Raw genomic sequence first — 21,236 nt, forward strand, 5'->3', positions numbered from 1 at the left:
TTGAACCTGCTGCATGGGGAGCAGCTTAATAGATAATGCAGGGGGTAAATCGGTCTTATAGCTACTTTTACACATTCATGCCACCTGTTCCATCTGGATCTGGAAGCAAGCTCTGTAGCAACAGGAGGTTTTGCTTTTCTGTTTTTTCCCCAATGGTAATTCAGTGCTAGATCAAGAGCCCCAGAGGCAGATAAGTGGTAGGTAGACTGCCCGTAACGCAGGGACAGCGATGCAAGCTCCCCCACACACCCCCATCTGGGATCTTCATTCCTCACCTGGCGGGACCAGCCACCTCCTGGGGTGGAGAGGGATCGGTCAGACTCTCCAGCCATTTGCTACTTGGCCACTCCACACAATGAGCCAAGGCCCCATGTACTCTGCAGTGAGCTGCACCTAACTTCTGCACCACCCTGGTGCAGCCCACTGGACATTCTGCAGCAGCTTCATTTCAAGTCAACAGCTGAGCTGGTCGACGTGGCCACGGATAGTCCAGGCCACACAGTGAATTTTGTACATAGTTTCATTTGCTGTGCACTGCCCCAGCATGAGGGGTTTTCGATGTGCCGCAGGGTGCGTCTTGATGGAACTGAACTGTGTTGTCGGGTGGAAGGTGGAGAACCTGGCAGCTGAGGAGGGGGCCAGCTGGGTCTTTCTGCCCCCGGGAGGTGGTCTGGGATTGTGGAGGAGGCCCTTACTGATATCATCTGCTGAGGTGACCATCAGTTTACAGTGTTCACATTTAAAACAGTTCCCTACAGTTTCAGGGTCAACAAGCCACTGAGACGGGGTCCGCTGGATCAGCCACACCTCATTGGCTGATATTGGGCTCATATTTTATAAGGTTTTCTGCACAACTATGAGGCTTGCAAACCCATTTTATTAAATGAAAGCTTCGGGCTCAAATCCCGACATCTGGCACAGCTGAGTTAAGGACAAAGGTGTTTGAAGCCACTTGTGTGCCGCCCCATCCCCATGTCTTCCATCCATGGTAGAGGGCAATGTTCTTCTCCGACTCCCCACCTCCACAGCTGTGGAGGGAGAGGAGTTCTGAGCCACCTCCCTCAGCTTTGCGAGAAACATCAATCTTCTGCTTCAAAAGCGCTCTGAGGCAGACAACCCTGTCCAGGGGCATTGTTCTGCTTCACATTTATTATATTCACCACCAAGACATGACTTGAGGGGGAGGAAAAAAAAAAAAAAAGATTGTCCAGGACAGCAGCAATCACTGCACCATGCAAAATAGGTTCAAGGGGAGGAAGGGAATACAGCCTCGCACACTTCATCTTTCAGGTATTAATTGAAAACCAGAAATCCATCAAGTCAAAGGGGAAATGCACCTTGACAGGGTAATGAGAGATGTCCTGAAAAGCATCAGCCAGTGTGAAAGGAAGATCTAAGTCTCCCTGGACATCAGCTCCCCTCCTCCCCATGACCCTGCTGAGATTTCCTCTCTTGCTCACAATAGAACTGGATTTGAAAACTGGAGCTGGGGGCAGAGTTACAAAGTTGTGAGGTACCCAGAAGGCAGACAGTTAGCTGTGCTGCTGGGGCAGAAACAAGGAGCCCAGGCTGTCTCCTGATCCCTAGATGGAACTAGTGGGAAGAGAGGGCACGAAACATCAACTTCTCGCCCCATAGCCAACTGCTTACACTTCTCACTGCTGCTCTAGGATCAGAGACAGCCTCCAATATCACTTCCAAGAGGTGATGCATTCAATAGCTAGCTCGCCCTTCACCCAGCTATCTGCTCCCTGCCCCCTTGACAACTAGGCTTATTATCTGGTGTCCGGAGAACGGGACTTTTTCAAAAAGTAAATGTTCATGCTTTTAAGTGGACTCTTGGGATTAATCAGAAGGTTTTCTGGGGAATTCTTGTCTGTACTGTGTTATTGTTGCTGGCCTTCAGGCCCTAAATGGATTTATTTTGAAATAATGTGTTTGAGAAAGGAATATTTCACCGGGATCAGCGTAGCAGGCTGCACACAGAGCACTTTTGTAAGAAGGGTTCTCTTGATTCCGCATCTACTGAACTTTCGCTTCATTTCTTCTTCTTTTGTTGTTGTTGTTGTTATGACAAAACTGATTGAGAACCAAAGCCCAGCAGCACCAACCACAAATGCCAGGAGCTCTCTTTACATTCCCTATATTCAAGGCACTAACATCTAAAGGGGGACTTGGGGATGAGGCAGGTCTAGCCGCAAATTTCTAGTGTGCCAGTCACCAACCTAGGCACCAGGCCTAAATTCCCTTCTGGCTTAAATCGGGGCAACTCAGAGCCTTTGGCCCCAGATACATCCAGCATGGCTCCGTCCTTTCCTCGCATACTGGACTAGTTACGTTAGGGGAGTAAGTGGCTTCCTCTTTGAAGACAGTGGTGGTAGCTATCAGCAAAATGGAAGAGAGGTGAGCAGTAAATCTGCTGATGTATTTACTAAGCGCCTGATTCTGAATCCTTCCATGCCTAGAAGTGCCATTCTCATCAATGAGAGTCATTTGAGCAGAGGGAAGGCAAGATCAGATCCCAAGTTTGGAACTCTTGATGGTTTATAGCTGAAAGGATCCATGGGCTGTGAATAATATAAATACAAACCGTTCTAAAGTTGCCTTGAGTGAGAAGCCTGCATCTTTACAAAGGGGGAGGGGGGTAGATATTTTATAAAATATTTCTTGCTCCTGAACAGTCTCGGGGTTCAGGGGGGCAGGTCCAACTGGCAGTATCCAATAATTTAGAGACAATTTCATCCACAGGACTGAATACTGCACAATTAGAGGAAGTGGTGCTGTTTGCCGATGGTATTCGTAAGTTGCCTGTCACTGTGGTATGTTAAGTGCAACGGTATCTAAGGCCTCAGTCTTTGGAAACGTCCATTAATTTTGGATGCCTGTTTTCAGGTGCCAAATCTGACATGCCAGATCCTGGTTTTCAGAGGTGCTGAGCACTTGCTGCCCCTGCCAAAGTCAACATGAGCTACTGGTGCTCCATGCTGCTGAAAAAATGAGCCCTGGTCATATGCAATTGGGCACCCAACATGTGGGCACCCAACATGTGAACCCCTCCCCCCCAAAAAAAAAATTAGTGTGCCTAAGTGGCTTATACTCCCAACGGAATGGGAACCTGAAACACTGCTGTGAGGTCTGCAGTATTTCTAATGTTCTCATACCTGAACTATTTCTTCCGTTAATCTGCTTGATAAATGTGTATTGTCTGCGATAAAGGGAAAATTAAAAGCTCTGTACGTATAAATACATCCATACGTTCCCTTTCCTAGTCTCAGGCAATGGAGTCTAGATGGGGGATAAGAGTGTCTTGAAAGGCTGAGTCTAACAGCACCATCTCACAGGCAGCTGTTCTCCTTCCAGCTAAGCAGAGAGTCGTTACTGATGGCCAGCGATTCAATGCAAAGCAGGTTTTAGATCCAAAGATTGCAGCTGTCCATCTCCAGAACGCAAAGAGCACAAGGCTTCCAGAGAGAATTTTCCAAAGGCCCACTCTGAAAACTCATTTTCCAGAGTTTACTTTTCAATTTTAGACCACATCCCCGCAGTTGCCGCCATTATTTTGATGGCTGCAACCAGCTTTAATTAATTTGTTTTCTAAGCATGATTTTCCCTTGCACAGATCTGTGCAGGGTTATTCCTTACTTGTCAGACCAGAAGTATAACATTAATTAGCAGAGCGGAGGGCATCTCTTAGCTTTGTGACACTTCACATTGCTACATTGATTGATTCCATTCCTTATTTTTCCTCCTCCTTAATGGAGAACTTCTGCAAAGCAAGGTCTTAATCAACTGGACATTTGGTGTTTCTCCATACAAATTTTTCTACGCCAGAATTTTTTCCTAGGGACTAGAGCCTTGACCCCACTGCAGACACACTGGGTCACAAAGCAGCCCCAATAAGGTCAGCCAACAAGCAGGACCATCCCTGCTTAGAAGAATGAACAAGAGGCATTAAGGTAGTAGAGCAGTGCCTACACTACCCTGCTCCCTAAGGCTAAGCGGAGAGGGGCCATGCAGGCTTTCCCTTTACCCTGGCAATTCTCAGTGCCCCATGAGCCAGATCTCTTCAGGCCACCAGTAACTCTAGAAGAACCAGAACACCAGCCAAATCTGGGGGCAAAGCCACAGTGGTGTCAGTTGTCATAGCGCCACTGAAATCAATGACCTGAGCTGACGATCTGCCCACTGGTGTTTACCAAAAGGAGAAAACTAGAGCTGTCCTGCAATGTGCTGGGGAAAGAGACCAAAAGGGGGCAGAAAGGCAGTGCAGCCTTACCAAGTCTTACGACTATTTCCCTTTGCTGCCATTTTTCGTCCAATTTGGTCCCAAATTCCTTCAGGAAAAGAATTTGTGAGCCAGATCCTCAGATGGTGTAAACTGGCATATCTCCACTAAAATCAATTTACAGCAGCTGAGGATCTGGCCGAACAATTCCCAGCATCTGGGAGGATATTACGAACCAGGAACAAAAAAACCACTGAAAACTTTCAAAAGAAACCGACGGCTACTTTAAACAGGCATAGAGCTCTCAGATAATAACTTTAAGTCTTAACCAAATGCCTTTTGCTTAGTTTGATAAGATCCCTTAATTGCTTCTTTTTTGTTTTTAACACTGACATTACACCAAAAATGTACTGCTTTAATTACTGCATTTTTTAAATGGAAATATCTTGTCAGATAACAGCTTCGCATAAACTAATCACCATATGCTGCAGTCTTTAAGGTGCCCATCAATATGGCACAAAAGAAAATTAATCCACCGGACAAAACCTATAGTCCTATGTCTGCCTCAAGGAAGATTTTTATCAGGGAAATGGTTGGGCCACTTTCACAAAGGATATTTTCTATTAGATAAATAGTGTGAATAATTAACTGGTGCACTAGATGCTCTAACAGGAAGAAAAAAATCACCATTTACTCTCTGTCTGTCTGTCATTTGGCATCCCCTCCCCCTGCTGTCCGCAGTTTTAGAGCAAAATTCTAATAATGTTTAAATAGTTCTAGATTATCTAGCATGGAGATCAATGTCCGTAGAGAATTCAGGGTATAGAACTCTTCTAGGTTCTCCTACCCACTGCGTCATACGCAATCAGCCAGGCTCTCTAAAATGTTTCATCTATGTTCACGTTATGAAGTATTTATGGGGAGAGATGGGACTGAACCAGAAATCCGAGAGCTGAAGGTGGATCTAGTTTTCTGGAGTTGGCCCCAGTCAAAGTGGAAGTCCTGAAATCAGATGGGATCTTGCCCCAAGCTGGGGGATGCCATTTGGACTGTGGTTTTGATTCAGTCCGCTGGAGACAAGGCTCAGCTCTGGAGTTTGGCTCTGCTGTTGCAAGACCCTATCACTGAGAAGAAAGGGTTAAGTTGAGGTCCATCCCTAATTTAGGTTGGTCAGTGAGATTGCTCTAGCACTCCCTATATCAGCATTTAGCGTGCTGCAGAGTGCTGGCATGGAGACAATCTCAACACGGGGAATGGCACTTAAAGTGGGGAAAGGCCGCAAGGGGTCATAGACCCGGCAAACAAATATTTAAAATTTTTAAAAAATCAAGCTGGGTTGCTGATGGGTGCACTTTAACGACTCTTTTACTAAATTTGCGGCTCCCAGATTATAATAGCCCCCACTTTTTTCAAACTAGTTTAAGCATTGGCATGAAGAAGAGGGAAAGAATCTTTCATGCTGACCAAGATCCCAGGCTGTGGGGCAGTCAGCTGGCAGATGCTATGTGATCCCAGGCTGTGGGGCGGGCAGCCGGCAAATGCTATATGATCCCAGGCTGTGGGGCAGCAAGCTGGAAGATGCTGCTATAGGCTACAGCAGTCACTTCCTTTATCTCCTCTGTGCCTTCTTCTACGTAGAGCTGATGGCCAATGGATCCATACAGTTAGTGGATGGAACCAACCATCCTGGATTGGCCTGGTCCAGCCACTTCCCTGGCCTTTCCACAAACCCCTAACACATACGCACTGGGCTGCCATGAACTTGGCTCTATGGCACAAAGAATACTGCAGGCTTTGTTGCATTCCACAGCCTTTCTATAGGCAAGAAGGTGCCCCCTGGCGGCAAGGACTCCACACCCCCAAACCCTCCTCCCCCTAGAATGCTCTGTTCGGACTGTTCCACAAAACAAAAATCTGCCTGGGAGACCAGGAGAGTTACTTAACTCCTGCTGCAATAAGATGGATCCCTTCGGTTCCATTTCACTTCCCTCCCGTCGTTCCGGCCTGCTTTGCAGCAGCACCAGAATGCAGCAATATTCTGCTAGCCCATGGGCTCACCCCCAACCCCAAACTCCTCCCGACAGAGCCAAATATTAGCGTGGGCCCACAACAGAACTTACCCAAGTGCAAAAACGTCTGAGGGCTTGGAGAAGGGCAGCTTGTCCTCTTCCGTGTCAGGCGAGAGCTGGCGGATGATTTCCGGCGCCAGGTGGCACAGCCAGCCATTCTGGATCCGCAGCTTATTCTCCCTCCTGAGGAGACAAGAAGGCAACAGCAGGAGCGTCACTGAGCTGCCATTTCAACCATACTTCCTACGAGGGTCACTGACCATGCAGTGACGAATTGGGATAGCAACTAGCTAAGGCTGCATGTCCTCACAGCCTCTATTCAGTCCAGAGGCAAACCGGGTTTACCCCACTAGGTCAATGAAGTGATTATTCTAGGGTAGGACCTGTGTTCTAACTCCTCTAAATAAATCACAAGTAGAAACAAAATGAGTGACCTCACTTTTGTCCCTAGTGCATGTTTGGCCATCTCACAAAACAACTATACAACGGGTCACAGGCAGACTGTTCATGGAAGACCAGGACTCACATGGGGTGGTAGAAATGGAGGGATGTAGCTCAACTGGGATTGAGATTACTCAGGAGCGTTGTGTGAAGAAACCTTGCATATTGCCTGCCCTATATCTCCCAGTTCTATGAGTTCTTTACATTAGCAACAGCCTCAGAAATCCACACCAGCAAAAGATAAAACTTCATCCAGTAATAAACTGTATTTGGAATTAGGGCCGCTGCAGTCAATCCACGTAGGATCAGGTCCTAAAACAGAATAAAGTGGCTAGGGATAAACGAACAAAAGGCTAAATTCTGATCTGTTATGCTGGTGCAATTCTGGAATCACTCCACTGACCTCAGCAAAGGGCCTCCAAATTTACACTGCTATAACAGAGAAGAAGTTGCCCGGCAAAGGTCAGCCTGTGTGAAAGAAAAGACACCCTGGAATTTCAGGCCGTCGTTATGGCAATGCCTGATATATACATAATATATGCCTTTTACTGGAGTGGGTGGGTGAGGTTCTGTGGCCTGCAATGTGCAGAAGGTCAGACTAGATGATCATGATGGTCCCTTCCAGCCTTTAAGTCTATGAATCTATACAGGAAATATGTCAGAGATACACGAAAAAGCAATCCTAGCAAGTGGCTTTCTCATTGACCCAAAACATTTTGTACAGAACAATATAAGAATTGCAATCAAACCGCAGAAAAGACCTTTACGTGCATCTGCTACAGAGCGACAAGACACCATATTACAAAAGGGAAATCGTCAGGAAATCTAAATAGAGCAGAAAGGTCCAGATGGGCGAGTCAACTATCAACTCAAGGAAAAAATAACATTATATCTGCAAGTTGGGAGAAGGAGTTTTGAGGAGAGCTATTCCAGTGCTGTTAGCAATATAGGACTAACATTTTCATTACTGAGTAGGGGAGCTAGACAGACAATGGTGATTCATTGACTGGGACTTGCATGGCGAAATCTCTGAGTTGGCTTTGAAAATCTCACCCTATATTTTTATTACCAATAGCTTTGTGGACATATATATGTGTGTGAGGGTCCATGGATATGCACACAGTCATCGAGTACTGCAATGCCAAATTTAATTATAGGCCACTTTGCCCCTTGTTTTCACAAACATTATTCTTGAATAGATTTTTTTTTTAACTTAACACTGTGGGGCTCAGCCCTTCAGCTGCCTTTCACTGACCTGATGGCTTGAGCTTTGCCCATGCAGCAACTTGGGGAAAGTATAAAATCAATCAATGAATCAATCAATAAATAATAACAACAATGCTTTGTGCTTGGACAGTGCTTCTTGTTGGCAGCTCTCAGAGCACTGTATAAATAGCTGGGGGAACATCATTATCTCCATTCCACCAGGGTGAACGACCAGCCTTGTTAGTGTACATTGTGGCCAGCACTGCCGAAGGTGACCTACAACACTGGTGCAATACAAATAAGTAGTAAAGGTAATAATAGTAAAGTAACTTGCCCAACGTTACCCAACGGGGCAGTGCTGGGAATAGAATGCGGGTCTCAAATGCCTGGCTGGTGTCTCACCCACTGAACCACACTTGGCCTAATTCATGACCACCGAGATCCACTGGGTCTCCAGTGTCTCCTCTCCAGCAATAACCTTTATGTCATTGGCTGGCCTAAAAGGACACTTTGTAATCTGCGCCGGCACCAGGAGCGAACACTGACTTTGCCTGGCACTTAGAACATTAACATTCATCACTCGCATCCCAGCAAGGGCACAGCCTAGGACCCAGAGCTCAACCTTTTCCTTCCGTAGAGTCCTGTTTATGAAAAACAGATGTCACATTACATTGAGCAATAATCCGTAGGGAAGCCATCACTGAAAGCAATTAAACAACTGTTAGTTAATGAAGTGAACTCAGGTCAGCATTAGCAAGCAGTGGGACCCGCACCAATTGCCTGCTTTGTAACTGTGTCTCAGGGAAGTCAGGTGTGTGGCCTGGGAGTTCAGCAATAGCACCTTGAGTTACCTGGGTTGTGTAAAGTGACCTGGTCGGGAATGTGTGTCATGAGCTCAGCTCCTTTGTCACTTTGCTGGCTGGTGTTGGGAGCATCGGGTGGGAGTTTGAATAAGTGAGACTCAGAACCTTGGGACAAAGGCGAGATTTATCTTACTGCTCCAAGACCCCCTTCTAATTGCAGAAGGGGAACTGGAGGCAGCCTCAGTGCTTTCTTCTAGGAGCAAGGATGCTGTAGTGTTGGCTGGTCGGTCAAATGAAAGGATCTCAGATACTCCAGCTGGAGTGCCAGGATTGTGGGAGGAGTATCCAGCCTGGCATAAAGCTAGATTTCCATCTCAGAGCAGAAAATAAAACACAGAAATAGTAAAGCTGGACTGACATTTTCACCAGTAAATAGCGCTTTTCCTCATTTCTTTCTAGCAGGATGCTAAAGGAAACATTTTCAAAGAAGCCTCCTAAACCATACTCAACTCACGCCTATGGCCCATCTCCATCTGCCTCATGCACACCGTCCAGTTTAAAGGATCATTTGACCCCTAGAATTAATAATGAAAGCAGAAGTTTCCTGCTCCAGAAATTGAACTCCGCCTTCCAAGGCGATGACCTCTGTGCTTTCTAGCACAAGGTGTCATACCATATACATGCCTTCACCTGGATTACTGTTGACTGTAGGACCGATGGGTCAGGGAATCTGTCTTGCTCGGTGTTTTATAAAGAGACACCCCAAAGAATCAACTCCAGGTGCCTCCTAACTCATCCATACATCTGCCCTCCACTTTTCTGCATTATCCTCAGCCAGCCTGGCCAGCTCCTAACTCTTACATCTCTGCCTGCACCCCCCACCCCCCCGAGGCAATCTGCGTGCGCTAGATTTCCATCCCTGTGTCTCAAGGCTACACACAAATCACACGTCCTCTCCTGCAAGTACCCAGCCAGGGTCATTTGTAACTGGCTCCCCAAACAGTAGCCCATCCTCACTCTAATTCCACTTGTCATGTCCTGTTTCATTATAACTACCTGCCCCAGTAAATGTATTTGCCAATCTCTTTGGTGACATGATTGTTAACTCTGAGCGGCCTCCCTCGCCAGCACATAGCACAGGAATTTTGCTTCATTTTTAATCCTGCTCCCCACCTCATCTATCAGTCACTTCCTATATCTCCTCAAGGTCCCGGCTAATCAACACACATGTATTATGATCCTTTAGCAAATGGATGATACAAGCATGCCAGGCAGGCTTCCTCCTCCTTTCACCTTCCAGGCTGGAGCCTCGCAGGTATTCCCCAGTCCACGGGCACTGCTCTCCACGCCACACTGGAGCTGCTCAACAAAGTGGTCTCCTCAGCCAAGCCATGTCCATAAGGGGACGGAGTCTCTCCCTCAGCATGACACCGGGCACAGCCAGACAAGAGCCCACATATAAGGCCCCTTCGGTTTTCACCGATTTTTCCCCCAAAAGTTCTTGGGTTATAAAAAAAGGCATTATTCCTGTTTTACCGAATTTTCACCCTAATTTTGGAAGTGCCAAGTCCCCGGACCCAGCTCCCTGTTTCTGGAAGGAAATCTTGCGGCTCCTAAACTGCCATCTCTCCTTCTGCAGTGGGGGGCCAGGACCAGACTCCAGGGGGGTCCCCCTCACAGAGTTTCCACCAGACAGCTCAGCACACCTGCGCAGAGGAGGGGAACTGCTGATCTGTGGCTGCTGCTTCACAGTCGGGGAGCAAGATGTGTGGGGAACCAGGGCCCAGCAGCCGAGCCAGCCTAACCGCTGCAGTGACCAGCCCACAGGGAGTGGACGGCTTCCTCAGCTGCTACCCTGAGATCATAACCAATTAGTACAGCAACCGCCACACCCCACTGGGTGCCTCCCACCCACTGCCCCCCATTAATACTGGGCAGCCCCTCCCCCACAAGAACCCTGTAAGTACCAGGCACCCCTCACCTCCCCACCCACTGCCCCCCATGAGTGCTGGGCACCCCTCACCCACTTTACTCTTCACCCCACTGACCCCCTGAACACCCCTCACCTCCCCACCCACCCTCCTTTCCCTGCCCCTATTTCATCCCTAGGTTACAGTCAGCAGGGGAGAAGAGGCAGGCTCTGGGCCCTCTTCTTCCTGAACGTCAAAGCCCAGGCCTGTCTCTGTAAAGGGCCCAAACCAAACACCCTCCCACCAAACTTGGGAACAATTCAGATCCTGAAAGAAACTTTTCAGTTTGGGCTCAACTCTACTTTGTCTTTTTCCACCCAACCTCATCCTCTTCCTCTACTGGCCAGGCCACAAGGGAGGCACAACTATAAACTCCCAAAGCAAACGTTCCCTCTTACTACCTAAGAAGGTAACACAGTTTTGTGTGGCTGTGTATACAGAGCATGCATACAAACACACATGCCCCTGGGTAGGTTTGCTTTTCCCCTTTCCTATTTCTTCCCAGTCTTTATCTGCCTGCCTCCATTTGTGAGATTTGATCAAATCCGGTCATTTGTTTTGAAAAATTCCCTTTCACCACAAAAATGTACCATTGTTACGAGGCAGAATGTGCGTGTTTATAGCTCGTGGTCTGATTCGGAGCTCAAATCACACCAATGGGCAACAGAAGAAACACTACTGAAATCAACAAGTTTACATTGCCATGAGCAAGATCAAAAATCAGATGCAAACTCTCCACCCTGTTCTCCCCCAAACCGCTCCAAGGCAGGTAGTGAGAAAAACAATCAAGAGGTAGGTCAATTAGAAACACAACCCTCCTGGCCCATTGCGTGAAGGGACGTAATTAAGAGCTCACAACAGCACAAGCAGCTCCCAACGCTTATTAAGTCTCTGCCATCACTCTAGAAACCTGACAGCGCCTCTTCGTCTCGGTTGGAGAGAGTGCGCCTTAGCAGTTACTGCACCAGCAATGCTCAGAGGCCTCCATGCTCCAGGAGTCAGAGGTGAGAGCGCTCTGGTACAGAAGGGAAGCTTTCAGCTCCCACCAGCGGGCTCTGAGATTCTTTGCTGGCCCTCATGTGCGGCTCTTAATTACAAGTTGCTACTAAGCACCGAAGTCAATTAAAAGGCACAAAGATACCCCCCCGCTACTGAAGTCTGTGCTCACAGCACTTCTCTAATGGTGGGTGAGGGGTAGAGAGACAAGCACAAGCAACAGTCAGTGTGTGTGCCCACAGAGCTCTGAAAAGCAAAGCCTTGCAAATACAAATACAAATGCAAATATAGTGTAGTGGTTTCCTAAACGGGTTCTGCAGCTCCCAGGTCTGAGCCATTCCTTTGGTTTTAACCCATGTGGTCACCACCTCTGCTCGTCAGTCCAAAAACTCCAAACAAAGCCCAGCTGAATCCAGGAGATTCCCATAGTTTTGACACAAAACCACGAATCAGCGGAGGTCTGCCTGAAAGTACCAGTGGGCTCAAGCCATCCAGTTCAGCGATATTCTGGGGTGCCAGGGTTTCACTTTGGCCCATTATTAGGATGGGATTCAGCTGGGAAGTTCTGTTACAGATCCACCTCCAAACTTCCCTGATATCCAGGTGCGTTTGAGTCTGGGGTTTCAGGGCTTACGAGCCTTCCAATGAACTGGGCTAGGCTCAGAGATTGTACTGAAAGCCGAAACTGGGCAAATTTGATGCAGTTTTGGGCTTCCTGACATAAGTTGTTCCTGGCTTTTTAAATAACCTGGCCCCCTAGTTTAAAAAGAATATGTGTTATTGACTTAAAGCCTTGCAAAAATTTAGTGATTTAAACACAAGTTTTATTTATTTCACATTAAAAGTGAGAGCAGGAGAGCTCTCCACATTTTGCAAAATCCACTCCCCGCATTCCTAATCACAGAAGAGTTCTACTGAGTGCAACCACATATTTAAAGAAAAATAAAACAAATAAAACTTTCTCTTGAGCCAAGTCTTAAGGTAAGTCTCTCCAGGGCAGATTTTAATGATCACATAAAGCCTATACCTCAGACAGACAAATGCACTTTTGCACATATCTAGATATGCAAATGCTCCTGCCAACTCAGGGTGAGTTTTCACTGAACAAAGGTGCGTTCTTTCCTCAAGGTAGCTAACAGGTGGTAACGGGTAATGGGGTAAAATCCTTGTGAAGACCAAGCAGTTTGTTGTTTTCAAACTTTTTAGCACATCTAGGTAAACCCTAGGCTCCCCCATAGTCCTTACCTCATCCTGCTGTAACACATATGAAAACTACAAATTGCCTCATCTTCACTAGGATTTTACCTTGCGTCAGTTACCAAGAGGTGAGAAAGAACACACCTTTTTTCCCTAGTAAGACAAAACCTCAGTGATTTTCACATGCACTTATGCATGATCTGTACCAGTGTACCAGGTGATATTATTGTTGTCTTGTCCCGCAATCATCAGATCAAGCTATGAAGTTTGAGAATGAATTTGGCGACTTGTCCAGGCTCCTTGTAAGGGATCGATCCAAGGTGGTTCAATCCAAAAAACTTGACTTTCCTTACAATATTGCATTCAAAACCTGAGCAGGCATTAGAGACTGCTCCTGACATGTCTTGCACAGTGGATATATTTTGGTCCCATCTCTATGATTTCATTCTGACAATGTCCCAGCTGCAATCTCATAACTGTAGATGTTATTTTCCTAGATGTTCGTATCAGAGGATCTTTCCATCTTTTGACCATTAATTTCAGCTAATATTTCCCTTGCTAGGGCATCAATATCTTCAACCACTGTCATTCCAACCTGAGTTTCCAATCTTCCAATTTTGGCCAGGTCATCAGCTACCTCACTCCCGTATACAGCAACGTGTGATGGAATCCACTGAAAAGTCAATTTATTGTGTCAGTGTATAGTGCATGAGGTATTGGTACTTGCTGGCAGACTTGGGTCCCCAGCCTGCAGTGCTCTCTGTATGGGCACACCCTTCTTCCTCGGTGGGACACATTGTAAGATGAGGGGCTTCATTTGGTTCATTATGACTCTGTAAAAAGGGAAATTATACAGCAAATACTGATGCCTGCATGTGATGGGCAGTACCTGGTTCTTCGAGGCTCCCCGCTGGAGGTCCCACAGACTTATCACACCCTGCCCCAGGAAAGAAGCAGTGAAGGTGGGTCTTCCAGGCCTGCCTAGAGAGGCTGCATGGAAGCAGCCAATCCGAGCCCAGCAGGCTCAGATAAAAGGAACTGCAGGGCCCGAGCAGGTCAGTTTCTGCTGGGGCCAGAGGAGCCAGGCTGGGTGCTCCTTGCTGGCCACAGGAGCTCACGCGAGAACCAGAAGATGGATTCTGGTAGCACTGGCATTCAGCGAGGAGGAAGAGGATCTGAGAACTTCAGCCCTGAGAGAAGGGTGAAGAGAAAGAAGCTACGTGGGAAAAGGCCCAGGGAACAGCAGCAGTTAACTGGAGGCAGCAGAATGCAGCTGCTGTTTATAGGATCTCTGAGTTTGGACCAGGAGTAGTGGGTGAGCCCAGGTTCTCCCATCGGTCACTGGCAAAGTGACCTCAGTGCCAAGAAAGGGGACAAGTTTCCTTTACAAGCCTGAGCAAAGGCGGATTGAAAGAAGCCAAGGAGAGGCCGAAGACAGAAGGCCCCCTCAGGAGGCAGGGCTGAGTCCAGCTTGAGCCTGGGATTGGAAGACTTTTGTTTTGTGTTATTTTGGACCTAAATACACCATTTGACTGTGTGACTTGGCTGGAGGGTTGAGCCACTGAAGACCTACCAAGCAAGGTCAACAACCTACAAGGGGCACCAGGAGTGGATGGGGGAGGGGAGATTGCAGCACCACAGCCAGCCAAGAGGAGGTGCTCAGGAGGTGAATGCCCCGTCACACTGCAACGTTAGAGGTGCAAACCTGCTGGCTCTTGAGAATTCCTAGTGAGTTTTCTCTAACGTTTTGGGAAAGGAATGGAATGTTAGAGGCCACCCCAGAAGTGGCGGGAGAGCATTCTCACCTGCCAATAGAATCCCTAAAACAAGCAATTTTAAAAAAAAAATTCACTGGTAGGGTCTGGACTCTGCTCCTTTCCCAGCTCAGGCAACTGCATTGGGACCACAGCAAACCTCCAAGACCACCCAAAAAGCAGGGCCTGTATTGTTGTTAAAGTTGAGGGACACAGCAATGAGTGGAAAAATTCGCTCAGGAAGGCAGAAAAGTCTGCTGCACATGTGTAGGATGAATCTGGCTGAGGATGTGATGCAAAGTGAAATCAGGTCATCACACCCCTTTCCAGTTTAGAAAACGGCAGTGTCTGGTGACTGTAGATCTATGTAATTGGATGTTTTTCGTACCTTCGAGAATAGAGAATTAATTCAGAACCAACCTATGGGCTGCATGTTAGTGGTGCATTGCGAGGAGAGACGTGGTGCCTGAACTATATTGAAAGCCCTCTGGGGCAGGGACCTTGCCATCTTATGCAGTTTTGTAGCAGAAAGCTCACAGTCTCCCTACTATTCTTATTAACATTTATATTGTGGCAGTGTGTGGAGACCTACCAAGTTGGGACCCAGCTGGTGCCAGGCAATGTACAAATTAATAGGAAATGACTGTCCCTCCCCACAGAGTTGAGCTTATCCTCCATTTCCAGTCCTGTTTGTTTGTCCACCTGCTGTGCACTTGTAATAACCTAGACTGTAAACTCTTTGGGACAGAGACTGTCTTTTAAACAAGTGTTTCTTCAGGTCAAAGTGCCCCCAGTCCCTCCCTGGAGCCCTTAGGTACAACCAAAATACAAACAACAACTGTGGGGTGGGGAACAGAGAAGTCAGGCAAGGCTCTTTTCATGCAGTCACTGAACACCAACTGGAAGGACCCTCTCATACCACAACTCATTAGCATTCCCTGCTCCTTTCAGCTCTGTCAAAACACCCTCGGCAGATGAAACCTGCAATTTACTCCGCAGAAGAGAAAACAACAACAACAACAAATAAACGGGAAGATGCGTGTTGATAGGTGCATTAGCAGAGCCCGCTAAAGGCAAATACAATAGGGCAGTCAAACAGCAGCAAGAGCCAGGTGCCAAAGCCCACTGGCATGCCTGAGTCATGCAGGGAGTGGGGGTGGGCTGCGCTGGCACAGATGTTTGCAAAGCCACGTCGCACACACTTGAGATACGCCCACGTTGAATCACAGGCATAATATTGACGTGGTTGTGAGATCAAACCCATTTGCCCCGAGGAGCAGGTTAGGCTATCCTAGTACCACCTCAGGGCTTGTGCAGGTGGCCACCTCTTCAGGACAAATGTCCAGGTAAGACCTGGAAGGCAGAGAGGTTTGTCACCCTGCGCCTTCAGAAAGGGCATGGAATTCAAACCATTTTGGATATTAGTCCCTTGTTTTGTGGAAGGGCTGCAGAGGAATAAAGTAGTATTTCTTCTCCATAGGATCTGCTCTGAAGATCTGACCCCATCCTTGGATGCTTCGTTGTCCAGTCTTCTGGTATTAAGTCACCCAGCCCTAAGGAAAACAGGACGCTTGGGATCTTGGGAGAGCTGGCTCAGCCTCTCCTTCTCCCAGGAGGATGCACCGAGTATACTGCGTGTAGGTGTTTCAGCTGATACCTTTAGAAGTGAAGGCTCGTCTCTGCTCTGCATGGATTTAAAAATCCCACGGTGCAGAAAAGCGGGTTTGTTCTGTTGTCCTGGCTGAACCTTCCCTCCACCCTGTGTTACTGCTTGGCATTGCTTAGCTGCATCCCCGCCTCGACAGGCAGGTACAGCTTATGAAGTGCTTTGACAGCCTTTGGGAAGAAAGACACTGTGTAAACAACAAGACCCTCACACCCACATTTAACTAGAATGGTCCTGGGTTCATCTATCAATGCAAGTTTAACTTCTTCACGTGTTGTCCGGACACCGCCAACAGGTCAAACATCCTCAGTTTGTGTTTGTGTGCGGTTCCTCCAGATCCCAGGATGAGGTGTACACACTGGTTGTCACCTGAACTCTAGGCACTATTTTAACATACACAGTCCGGTACATCCCTGGGCCTGCGCCACTTCCCGCAGTCCCCGTTGGCCTGCAGCAGCGAACCACAGCCAGTGGGAGCCACGATCGGCCAAACTTGTGGACGCGCAGTTAAACAAACTGGCCTGGCCCACAAGGGGCTTTCCCTGAACAAGTGGCATCCCAAGTTTGGGAAACATTGGTCTAAGGCATCAGCCACCCAGGCAAGGGATGGAAGAACACCTAGTGTGACTGTCTAAGGGATGGACTGCATTGGGGTCAGGAACTATCTAAAAAGAATACGACAAAGCATCAATCAGAACAAGCCAATGTGTGGAGGATCAGTTCTGTAATCACCCCTTGTAATCATAGTGGGGTTTGAACTTGGAATCTTTGGTCTGAGGACACAGATCACCACCACCACTTCAGCCTAATGAGTACACTCATTAGCAGGTAGCTGTAGTAAGTTATTATCTTCTAATGGCCCAGCCACTAAAGTGGGACATGAAATACCATTTGCCAGTGTATCACATTTGCAGATACAGTGTGGAAAGTGCCAAAACAGCAGAACTCCTAAGACTTTTAACAGTTAACCACTTACTTGACACTGGCAAGAGGGGTGTGGGATAGAAATAGGTGGCTCATTATCTCTTTCTTTAATCCTCTGACTTTGACACACTATAATTAAAAAAAGATTAAAATATGCAGTTTATCTCACAGGCGGCTTTGCAATAAAGTAATAATTAACCGCCACAAATCTCTACAATACGGAGGGTTTAATTTTTTATTTTTTAATATAGGAAGAATTTTTTAAAAATACAACAAGTTAAATCTAAATTAGGAGGCACTTAAAGTGGAGTTTGCCTTCAGCTGTTCTCATCTTCACTAATGGCAGCATAGATTGGTCTAGAGCTGATCATCAATAGAGGACCAAGAGATCAGGGAGGAAGAATTTGGAAGTGACTTTGTTCTATGCTCCTCTGGCCTAGGTGAAGGGAACCAGCTGCTGCAGCACTGCAGTCCTGTTTGGACTGGTGCTTCTCATCAGAGAAGAGATCATCTGCAGAGAGAGACCACAACAGCTGCACATGAGGTGCATAAATAAAATAGTCGAAGCCACTCCTCTGGGGAACACAATGCTAAGGGGGGGGAGTGCAGAGAACAGTTACCTCTGGGAGCTATAATGGATGAACACCTGTCCACTGTAACATGAGTTGTCCTCTTCTGAAAGTAACATTGAAGCCATCGAGGGATCCCCCCGCCCCAACATTCTGGTGCAGAATTCCAGTTGCTCTACTACAACTCATGGTTCTCAGTCTTAAAAGCAGGAAAGCAATACAACTGCCAAAGCAAGGAGACTAAACCCTTCTCCTGGAGGCAGCCTGAAATCATTCCAAACCCAGAGACGCACAGCCTCCGTTCTATGACATGGCCGATCCAGACTGAAATGTACCCAGTGCAGCCACAGACATCATGCAAAAATTTTCCTGCTGCAGAATTAGGGCCACATTTCCCAAGGCTCTGGCTAAGAAAGGAACACTAGGGAGGACTTTGATAACTTGATTCCATGTAGGAACCGTAGCTGTGGGACAGAACAGGTAAATCACTGCAGCACATGGATTACTGGCTGGGTGAGGCAGGATACCTACCACGGGCTAGTGGAACTGAGCTGAGGATTGAATGAGGACATTCCCCAATCCCAGCTCCCACCCCTGACTCATTGTACAGCCTCATAGAAGTCATACCTTCTCTGCCTCAATAGCCCACATGTGAAATGGGGAGAAAAATACATACCCAACAAGGGGGTTGTGCAAATCATCGATTCTTGGTTCACTGGCAGTTTTTAAAAAAATGAAGGTTCTTTTTGGGTGAAAATGAGATTTTGGGAGAATTTTTGTTGAATCCAAAATTTGGAAAAATTTACTTTTGGGTTGAACAAAACGTTAAGCATTTTTAACCTTTTTCATGAAAGCAAAGGAGGAGGTGGTGTTGGCACCCGAATAACCTTCAGCTCAGCGTGTGGGACACTCGGGAGAGCAGGGACCTGAACCCAGGTCTCCACCTTCCAAGTGAATGTCACTGGGCTAAAGTTATAAGGGGTAGGGGTTGGGGGGCACCACCACCAACACCTCCTGTCTTATGAATGGTGACGAGCCAAAGTCCCTTGTGAATCTAGCCCCTCCTTCCCCCCCACCCCAAATGTTTGTGGCTAAAATTATTCAGCGAATTTGACTGAAAATTGCATTTCTTGGCAACTAATTATTTGTCCAAAGAATGTCCCCCAGTTCTAGTTGTGAGGACTGGTTGATTAACAGGCTTTAAAGATGCTGGGCGTTATCATCACATCAACAGGTAACACGATGGCCCTAAGAACGGCCTTCCAGCACAGCACCAAAATCACAGGGAAGCCCATTTCACACAGTTGCAAACTGAAGCTATAAACTGAACTGTTTGCTCAAAACTGGGCCCACGTGCAGTGCACAGACCTTTGAGCTGCAATCTGTGTTGGTATCTAGACCTGAATTCTGAGTGAGTGCCTACCTGCTTTGGGGTTTAACTACAAATACGTCATACGGCGCTCATCAAAGCAAGATTTTGCTCACTATCCCAATGCAACAGCAACAGCCAGCTCAGCCTAGACTCAGAGATGAAGAGGCCCACTCCTCCTGTTAGTGCATCACTACCGAAAGAAAAAGCAGGTCAGAGCGAGTCACGATGGCTTTCTGCCCCAGGAAAATTCTGGTCAAAATCATCCCCTCTGTAGGGTGACTGGGAGTTTTAAAACTGCCACTGCATCAATCCATCCAGGGAGTGGTTTGCCTTGCCCTTCCCTCCACCATTCCCCTGGTAATAGGCTGGAGGCACTGACTCAAAAGGCCATTCTTGGTAAGCTGGCAACACTCCTGCACTCTGGTTCCCAGAAACCAAACTGTACCCTGCATGGGGAAAGGGGACGCAAGGAAGAGGAGGGTAATTCTCTGAGCCAACCCCATGGCTCCCCCGGCCAAAGCAAGTCTAGAGAGCCACAAACCCACTTCTCCATGGCTGACTCCTGTGTGGGTCCATGGCCCCTCTTTGGGCCTCTCCCATTAGAGATGGCAGGGGTGGGGGACGAGAGAAGGATGGTATTAGCAGAGAAAGGAAGGCTACTGGAGACAAACGACATTGTGGAGGACTAACACCAACAGCAGCATACCCAGCACCCCTGAGGCTTCAGCTATAGCCTACCTGCCTGCTTGCAGAACGCCCGATATTCTGAAGAGCCCAAAGTCCGTGATCACCCGCCTTCCCGTTGTCATAGAAAATGTTTTAGACTTGAGGTCTTTGTGAAGGATCCCCTTCGCGTGCAAGTACCCCCATTCCCTGCAGAAAGGAGAGAGAAGGATCTGGAAGGGAGGCACAAACAACTGGAATCCCTGAGGAGACAACACCAGCTTGTGCCAGCATGCGTATGGTTACGGATGCTTCCAATACCATCCTACATGGACCAACGCAAGGAGAGGGGAAGGGATTTCAGATGTGAGTGCTCCTTCAACTTCCAGACAGCGTGGCCGGTCCAAGCGAGGGGTCCAGGAGGAGTGGGAGCACACACATTTGTATCGCCCCTTTTGCTTGCAAAACAGAATTTCAGCTGAGAGAGAAAACCACATCATCATTTCACCCCTCGGGCCTTGGCTTCTGCCCTGCACACAGCTCTGGGGCAGCACACAGCAGGGTGCGTAGGGCCGTTATGCTCTAGCGCAAGCATGAGCAGGGTCAACTAAGATTTCAGGAGCCCGGATCCACTCAGCCCTCCACAGTCCACTCCTGCACTCTAAAGTTCAAATCAGTGGGAGCACGAACCCCCCAGCAGAGCTCTGCCCTAGGGACACAGGGAATGAAACAGCTCTTCCCACATAGTGCTGCTGCACCAGGGACATGCAGCCATGTAAGGGGCAGCTTCACTAGTTACTATCTGCTAAGTCATGACCACTACCATTGCCCATGTAAGGCAGTGTGGAACTGCCTTGCCCCAGAAGAAGCTTAGGTAGTAACAAGATGTCCAGGAATGCAAGGGAATGACTATTCCCTGTGCTGCACAGGACTCGCTGTCTGAACTTAGGCTTGTCACTTGGAGTCTCTTGGCCTCAGTTTCTGCCATCTGTAAAATGGGGATGACTAGGATAAGCCAGGACTTCGCAGGGGCTGCTGTGAGAATCAATTAATGTTTACAAAGTGTACTGAGATCCTTAGCTGGACGCTGCCAAAGAAGAGAGCCATTCTGTTATCATTTTATGCCTATTTGCTAAGCTGGTTCCAACTTCATCAGCCTAATTAATTCATTATGCAGAAAAAACAACAGCAATAACAAATAGCATTCGCTTTCCTTGCAATCCAAAAATTAAGGGTAAGAAAAGAAATTAATTTGTTTTTATTGCAGTAATGCTGATTGGCTCCCAACCAGATCACTGTACTAGGCGCTGCATGCATGCAAGCTCACTCACACATGCACACCTGTGCACACACCCCTACCTATTATGTTATAGTGACAATC

The 21,236-nt window shown here is 47.5% G+C and overlaps 1 protein-coding gene across 3 annotated transcripts in view; it reads right to left on the reverse strand.

The window, feature by feature from the left end:
- The window catches only part of KSR2 (kinase suppressor of ras 2), a 288,181-nt gene that overhangs the window by 1,720 nt on the left and 265,225 nt on the right, over positions 1–21,236 (reverse strand). For all 3 annotated transcript variants that reach the window (XM_038374065.2, XR_005289112.2, XR_005289113.2), the window contains 2 exons: positions 19,931–20,065; positions 6,346–6,477 (listed from right to left, as the gene is read on the reverse strand). In XM_038374065.2, coding sequence (XP_038229993.1) covers positions 6,346–6,477; positions 19,931–20,065 — 267 coding nt within the window. Of the gene's footprint in view, positions 1–6,345; positions 6,478–19,930; positions 20,066–21,236 lie in introns of those variants that run through there.

This window comes from Dermochelys coriacea, chromosome 15, assembly GCF_009764565.3.
Source record: "Dermochelys coriacea isolate rDerCor1 chromosome 15, rDerCor1.pri.v4, whole genome shotgun sequence".
NCBI classification, from domain to species: domain Eukaryota; kingdom Metazoa; phylum Chordata; order Testudines; family Dermochelyidae; genus Dermochelys; species Dermochelys coriacea.